Source organism: Rhizophagus irregularis, chromosome 2 (genome assembly GCF_026210795.1).
Source record: "Rhizophagus irregularis chromosome 2, complete sequence".
Classification (NCBI taxonomy): Eukaryota; Fungi; Glomeromycota; class Glomeromycetes; order Glomerales; family Glomeraceae; genus Rhizophagus; species Rhizophagus irregularis.
Window position 1 is genome coordinate 136,018 of NC_089430.1, and position 8,775 is coordinate 144,792.

General features: G+C 25.2%; 2 protein-coding genes across 2 annotated transcripts; both read right to left on the reverse strand.

Moving 5' to 3' along the window:
- Positions 1-4,052: 4,052 nt before the first annotated feature.
- Positions 4,053-4,755, reverse strand: OCT59_011493 (uncharacterized protein; the record flags this gene model as incomplete). The annotated part of the gene is made up of 2 exons (XM_066133769.1): positions 4,053-4,435; positions 4,722-4,755. The coding sequence occupies 2 exons, from the start codon at positions 4,753-4,755 to the stop codon at positions 4,053-4,055; spliced, it is 417 nt and encodes a 138-aa protein (XP_065989096.1).
- Positions 4,756-7,389: 2,634 nt separating this feature from the next.
- OCT59_011494 (uncharacterized protein) lies at positions 7,390-8,775 on the reverse strand (the record flags this gene model as incomplete). Its single annotated transcript, XM_025330836.1, has 1 exon — positions 7,390-8,775. The coding sequence occupies one exon, from the start codon at positions 8,773-8,775 to the stop codon at positions 7,390-7,392; it is 1,386 nt and encodes a 461-aa protein (XP_025167814.1).

Consider the following 8,775-nt stretch of genomic DNA (forward strand, 5'->3'; position numbering starts at 1 on the left):
ATTTTGATAATATATAATATATATTTGTACCAAACTACTAATTATACAAAAAGTGATATGCACGTATATCAATTAACAATTACTTTCACTAATATCTCTCAGGAATTGTAATGTGAATTTTAACAATATTAATTAAACAACTATATGTACACCGTTTTATGTTTTTATTTTTATATTAATATTATATGTTAAGATATATTAATTATATTTTTTTTTTTACTTTTATGTATTTTATTTAATTTTTTTAATATATTACTAACATTATTACTACTATCGTTTTATTACTTTTTTATATCTAACTAATATATTAATAAGAGTAAATTTATTCATCGCACGTGCGATGCATCGCCACTTTCCTTTTTTGTAAATTATTTATGTTGATCAACCTGCTTATACATCGCCACCCCCCTTAAAATGGCAATGATAAACATAAAAATTTGCATCGCACGTACGATAAATAAATTATTTCTATTAATAATATTACTAACTTTTTATTATTTCTTTTTTATATTTAAAATAATGATAATATTACTAATTAAATTTCTTTTTTTTTACTAACCTTTTATTATTCCTTTTTTATATTTAAAATAATGATAATATTACTAATTAAATTTCTTTTTTTTTGTTTATATTTTGCTAATATTATTTTTTTTACAAATAGTATATTATTTTATACTAGTTTTTTATTTATATTATTTATAAAAAATATTTGTATATTTAATATTATTTAATAAAAATTTTATTGATTATAAATGCATTTTAAATTCTGTTTGCAAATATAAAATATACAATTTAATTGAATAATATATACTATTTATCAGTACAAAATATGCAGTTTAAACTGGAAAAAAGTACTGTTTATCAGTATAAAATATACGGTTTATCCTGGAAAAGTATACTGTTCGCAATATAAAATATAAAACAATATACTGTTTATTAATATAAAACATACAGTTTTCCTACTGTTTACAAGTATAAAACATACGGATAAAACTGGAAAAATATACTGTATGCAAACCATATATATGATATGGTGTGCAGAATACCGAATATATACAGTATGTGAAAATACTGTAATTATACGGTAATAATACTATAAATATACTGTTCGCAAAATACGAAAATACAGTATACTAACTGTATATATATTTTTTATAGGGTTAGCTCACCACCAATCTAATGGATTTTTATTTTTTCTGGCAGTTGGCATAAGAAAATAACTAGTAATTTCATCTTCCATTACTGATGATTTAGGTTTTTCTGTTTATTGAAATACTTCTTTTGTTTTTTATTCTCATCTTGCTCTATGATCACGTAAAGATTTACCTGAAGTTGAACTTTTAGAAGAACTTTCAGCAATTAAACTTTCAGTATCAGTTGAAGTAATAGTAGTTGTAGGTGATGATGGGATACTTTATTAACTTATATTCCATTTTAGTTGATCATATTTTTCTCTTAATCTAGAATGAATTCTTTTTTTTGTATCTTCTTCAGATATAAAATCTAGGCTTTTATATCTTGGATCCAAAAGTGTTGTCATAATACCAAATTTATGTGATACAGTGATATGTCTGGACATATATGAAATCTTTAGGAAATATTATTATTTCAAAGTTATACCGATATTTATATTAAAGCTCCTAATGGGTTGGTTTGGTCCAGATTATAGACGGTTCAGATTAGAGCTAAAATCCGTAAGAACTGAACCAAAAAACCGGCGGTTCAGTTCAGTTTAATCTGATTTTTATAAAAATGCAAAAAATCAAATAGTTGTCCATCTAGTGATTGTGCAAAGTCGAGCCATATATCATTGGATTTGTCTTGACGAGATGCGTCGAATGGTAGTAAGATCATGTTTTTAGTATCAATAGATCACAAATTAACCCACACTAAATAATTTATCAATAATTGGAATTAGTAAGTTATCTATCAGTGCTAGAGATATGATCTTAGCACCATTCCATGTGTCTCAGTGAGACGAATCCAATGAATATAAATTCATCTGTGTATGACCACTGGATGGCGAATAATGTCAAGTTTCGCATTTTTTTAAAATTTTCGAGCGTTAAAAATTAAAAATTCCGATACATGAATTTATTCGTCATCCAATGGTCATACAAATATGAATTAGGATTCATTGGATTCATCTCGATGAGATGAGTCGAATGGTGCTAAGATCATGTCTCTAGTACCGATAGATGACTTGCTAATTCCAATCATTGATAAATCATTTAGCGTGGGTTAACTTGTGATCTATCAATGCCAAAGATATTATCTTACTGCCATTCGATACGTCTCGTTGAGACGAATCCAATAATATATGGCTCGACTTTGTACGATCACTAAATAGACGGCTATTCGATTTTTCACATTTTTATAAAAAATCGGATTAAACTGAACTGAACTGCCAGTTTTTCAGTTCTAATACCCAAACTGAACTGAACCGAATTTTGAGCCAGTTTTGGATTGGTTCTCCAGTTTAACCTGAACCGTTCAGAGCTTTAATTTATATGTCATCACATATAGTAGGAAAATAAAATTTTATTGGTATATCAAGTTTTTAATAGTATATCGGTATATCAAATATCAGTATATTGAGGTTAGACTGTATTGCCCAATAATGTTTCAAACTTTTATAAATATTTTTTTTTAATATTTTCATATACTTCTCTAATATTATCATAATTAATTTGATGATCAGTTAAATTTTCTTCTAAATCATCAGAATTAATAGTTTTATCATTAATATCTTCTTCATCCAAATTACTTATTTCTAAAGAATTTATAAGATTTGTAATAATAAGAACTATTTGACTTCATGTTACATAAGTATTTCCAGAAAAATCTTGAGTTGCCTTTTCAAATGATACTAAAATATTACATAATTCATCCAATAATTCCTATTCACTAGTATCATTTAACATAATTTTCTTTGACTTAATACTATTAGCCTTTTCTTTACATATAAAAGAGCAGGATAGGTTTATATTAAGCTGAAGGATTGCATATTGAAGAAAGATAAGGTGATCCCATACTAGGTAAGAAGAATTCCACCTTAAATTATTAAAATTAAGATTAATATTATTAATATTATAATAAAATTTAAAACTTAAAAATTTACCTAGTAGATATATCTTGTATTAGATATAATTGTTCTTCATAACCACTATCTTTCTGCACTTTAATTAATCGTTCAATTTGTTTCTGAGTTGAAAAAAAATTAATTAACTGTTTTGTATGTGTAGCTAAATTTTCTACAAGCTTTAATCCTTTTCTAATAGCCAATTGTAAGGTATATACTGCACAGGATAGCCTTTTAATTGGTGCTAATTCACGAATAGCTACTACTACATTGGCACCAGTGTTGTCATGGGATAATGTCTGAGATATATTACACAAAAAATAAATGATAACCCCTCGAAATTTTTCTATAATAACCTTGTTCGATACTTAGCAAAAATGTTTAGCATCCAATTATACATAAATATATATAATTTTTGTTGAGTTTTTAAGTTACAAAAGAGTACGGACAGAGTGCGGATATGTCCGGGACAACCAAAAAAAGCTTTGGACATCAAAAATGTACAACACTGATTGGCACCATTATCAGTTGTTATTGTTATTACTTGATCTTCAATTTCCCACTTTTTAATAATTTTTTTAATAATATGTGCAATTCTTTTTGCAGTATGTGGTGCTGAAAAATAAATTATCTCAAGCAAAATATCTACTATTTCAAAATTTTGGTTAATCCAAGTTGCTGTTAATCCCAAATAATCATGTTTTGAACGAAAGGATTACAAATCAGTAGTTAAAGAAATGGATTGAGCAGATTTTAAAAATTGCATTAATCTATCTTTATTATATCCATAACTGCAAGTAATCATCTTTCTAATTTTTTTCTCCCCAAAAACCACAAATTTTGGATCCATAATATATATATAATCAATAAAGGTTTTATATATTACAGTAGAAAGTGGTTGTATTGTTAAAAGAATCCATCGCAATGTAGATTCTTCTTTTTCTTTTTGCTTATTCTTATTTTAAGTAGTTCATACAGGTTTTGATTTAATTTTAGCAGAAATGATAGTTTCTGCACTACTAGGTGGTATGAGACCATGTTTAATAATATGACTACTTAAATTATCTGTAGATCCATCATACTTGTAATTTTTTGTGCATTTTTTCCCATTTTCCATTTCAAACTGACAATATGCACATAATCCATCTTTTTCATTTAGCTTTTTAATGAAATGATTCCATACACAACTACTTTTTGTTTGTGATTTATGCTGAATTGCAGGAGAAGCTGATGTTTGAGATGCTGATTCAGGATTTCTTATTTCATATATTTGAACAATTTCACTAATAGCTTCATCACTAGATTCTTCATTTTGAGAGTCATTTGAAGGTAAAATATAGCTATTATCATCTGCTATAGTTAGTATTTGAAATTTGGGTTTAATATTTAAGATATGAAATGAAATTATAATAAAAAAAACTACTAAGGTCTAATTACAGTGTATTTATAGTGTTTTTTCCATAAAATTATAATAAAAAAGCCACAAATTTTTATTAAAAAGTCACAAGGATTCACTTAAAATTTATATTTAAAAAGAGTTATAAACTGTAAATTTTATTAATAAAGCTATTAATTTTTATTGACAAAGCCATAAATTTTATCAGAAAAGCCATTAAATTAATAAGGCCATTAATTTTACTATCAAAGCTATTAATAATTATTAGCAAAGCCATAATTTTTTGTTAATATAACTATCAATTTAAATTAACAAAGCAATAAATTTTTATTTAAAAAGTTTAAAAGCCATAAATTTTATTAAAAAAGTTTTATAGATGTTTTATTATACAAAAGCTATAAATTTATTTAAAAAGTCACCATGGTATTTATTTAAAGCTTTAAAGTTTATTAAAAAAGCCCAGATTCTTATTAAATAAAAGCTATAAAGTTTATTTAAAAAAGCCTAAAGTTTATTAAAAAAGTCTGGATTTTTATTAGATAAAAGTCTTAAAATTTATTAAAAAAGCCTAGATCCTTATTAAATAAAAGCCATAAAGTTCATAAAAAAAGCCCAGATTCTTATTAAATAAAAGCCATAGTGTTTATTTAACAAAATCACATATATACTGTATTTTATTAAATATTAATCATACATAAAGTTTAATTAAGTTGTAAAAGTTACAAAGTATAGCCATAAATTCTAAAAATTAAATTGATATTAATATTAATTTAATCAAAATTTCATAAAATATTTGTTAAAATTTTTTGATAATAAATATGTTGGAATGCTATTTGATGTTTATTATATGGATCATCAACTAGTCCGCAGTCAAAAAAAATTTTATATGTAAATCCAATCTGGATTTCGATTTCCATCTGAATTATCTGACCTAGATATTAATCTGGATCAATCCAGATAGAATCTGGATTTTTTTTTTGTGTAATCCAGATAATAGTTTACATTTGGATCGAAGCACTAAGTATGACACCTTAATTATTACATAATTTAATTACATAATTTTAATATAATTCTTTAATTTTTGTATACTATATTATTAATATGTGATAATTTGAAATTTTGGCTAATCACCAGACAAAAATTGATGGCCAGAGCCAAATATGCAAGGCTGAAACTTAAAACTTTACATAAACATTTCTTTTATTATATATAATTTACAAAAAAAATAATATAGGGTTTTAGCTTATAATACAGGTTTTTTGCTTATAGAGAATTTAGCTAATTATTTGTTATTAATGGACTTTTAATAAAAGAACAAATCCTTTTGTTTAGATTTTGGAAATATAAGAGTAAATTATTTATTTCATATTTTTTTACCATGTATTAAGTAAAATTTTTTCCTGTTGTCTGTTGATAAATAATACAGATGGTATTTATATTATATGATAAGACTAAATAAATGATTAACAAATGATCAACAAAATTGTGATAAAATAGGGATATCCGCTATGCTTAAGGCAGATCAGTCAGATCACGGATTTCCAAAAATAACAGATGACAGATGATGAATTATGTGATTATTCAAGTCTAAATAATGAAAGATTATTATAAATTTATTGAAATAGGTAGAGTTTTTTCAAATTTATTCTTGTTAACATTAAGTACTTTTAGAAGAGTTACAGTACCTAAAAATTTATTTACAGAATTTGGCTTCAGTTTGTGATGGGTTTTATTATCATTGATTTATGGAATTGTTAATAAATAAAACTTTGTTATTTAAAATAATTTTAAGTACATTATCTAAGTTACATTAGGACTTCAAAATTTATTTAATTCAAAGAAAATTACTTACTGTTTTGCATTATCATTGTTTAAGCTGCCGTCCGAAATTATTTCCTAATTCCGAAATAATTTCGGCCAGAATTTTGTTTCCGAAACTAATTCCGAAACCCAGAAATCTTTCCGAAACTCCCGAAATTGTCCGAAACTTCTGATTGGCCTATTATAAAATCACATGACTTTATAAATTTGCCAAAATTATAACTGTATTCTAATTCCATAATTCTGGCTCCGTAACGATCTTCCTGACACATGTGGTTTCGTTTTAGGCCTATGTTCACTTTGTGTAACATTAGTGCATAAAGACGCATAATTGCCTTATATGGTATATACGTTACACAAAGCGAACATAGGCTTAAATCGAATCTACACGTGTCAGGAAGATCACTACGGAGCCAGAATTATGGAATTAGAATACAGTTATAATTTTGGTAAAAATTTTACTTTGGTCACGTGATATTACAACAGCCAATCAGAATTTCGGAATAGTTTTGGCATTTCGGAATTAAGTATTTTTCCTAAATTAATTTTACCATTTTGGTTTCGAAATGGTAAAATTCCCTAATTTTGGGTGGCAGCTTTATATTCATTGTTGTATGTAGTTAATTGGTATCAATATTGTTGGGATGAATTTCAAACGTTATAGATATATTGTTGGAAATGATTATGTCTATTTAATATCTTGTTATAAAGTTCAAGTACTATACATAGATTTACTTTTATTTTTTGATGGTTATTAAAACAAATCATTTTGAAGTTAGGATTGTGCATATACAATAAGTAAATGGAGCTTTTAAATTCAAAATATTGAAAATTTTAAATGCATTAAGTAAACAAAATTTATTTCATAAATTTCATAATTAGATTTTATTTATATATAATATCTTACAAATGAATAAACATCTTAATCTTATTTTTTTTTAAATTGTGTAATATATAAGGAATAATTTGCTTACAGTAATTTTCATAAAATATTAAATTTTGATTAAATAAATAAAAATCTTAATTTGAATAATCTTTGGATTGATTATTTGATGAATTGAAATCATTTTTTAGAATGTCAATTTAATGATTAAAAATCAAAATTTATGTCATAACCAATGATCTTCCATTCAATCATCAATTTACGCTTTCTAAATTTTTTTTGAATACAATGAATTTTAAGTCTTGGATCTTCATTTTGTGAGCAAATAACTTGACAGTTAAGGATATCTTTTTCTTTTTTATCATTAACTGTTGCAAAGACACTGCATTCAGTATCTTTATGTTGAAGAATTTCTAAAATATTTTTTGGAATGTTTAATTTAATAGTATGATGAATTCTAGGATGATGACAAAAAATTGAAAACCCAAATCCTAAAGTATAATATTTAGTATTTGTATAAAGAATTTTTTTTCCAACTAATAATAGAATTTGTTTACGTAGTTCTTCAGGTAAAATTTGAAAAACATTAACTGGATCTTTAAATTTTATACAACTCCAACATTTAAAATCATTTAAAGATTCAACCCAAACTGGCTCATCAAAGTTGCTAGAACTAAATTGTTTTCCTCCAAATAATTTAAAACTTTGATATTTAGAAGAATTGCTTGTATTTAAATGTCTTGAAGATTTTTTTCCAAATTCCATATTTAATACCTGAGCACCTATATTTGCAGAATATTCGCCAGAATTTTTTTTAGAATTTTTTTCAGAGTTTTCATTTGCAATAAAGCAAGCTTTTCCACCCAAAATAATTTCTTTTGGAATAAATTTACCAAAATCATTTATGATATCCTTAAATTTTCTAGGATCTTTAGAATCTATAACATCCTTTATTGCTTCAATAAACTCTTTAGTTGGTTCTAATTTAAGTCTTAAAGACCTTTTTTTGTATTCAATAATATTATAATTTAAACTAGTAGCAACATTAGAATTTTTGGTGTTTGAATTTTCAATCGATACTCCTAATTTTGCAAAATTTGGTATATCAATATCTGCAATTAAAAGACGATCATTTTTTATATGCTTATCCTCGTCCGAATTAATTTGAATTTGACTTTTTTCATATCCATCATCAATTTCATCCATTTCACAATCCACTATCGTGAATGCTCTACTCTTGGCTCTTTCTAAAGTTACACTACGCCCATATTCTAGTTTATTCTTATCTTTAAAAAACCTCCAATCGGGTTCTGATAAATATAAAGTTTTACTCTTTTTGTCTATAATTTTTTCTAAAATAATCTTTACTTCATCTTCTCTTGCTATTACGGCTAACAAACTTCCGCCAGTACTACTATTATTATCAGTCATCATCGCAAATGAAAATGTATCGTTCATTTTGACTTCACTAATTTTTTCAAGCTTCTTACGAACTTCTGATAAGCTAGCTTTAAGATTTAAATTGACCAATACAAGTTTTGACAGCATTTGAACCGTTATGATAATGTCATCTTGAACATCGGTGGAATCCAT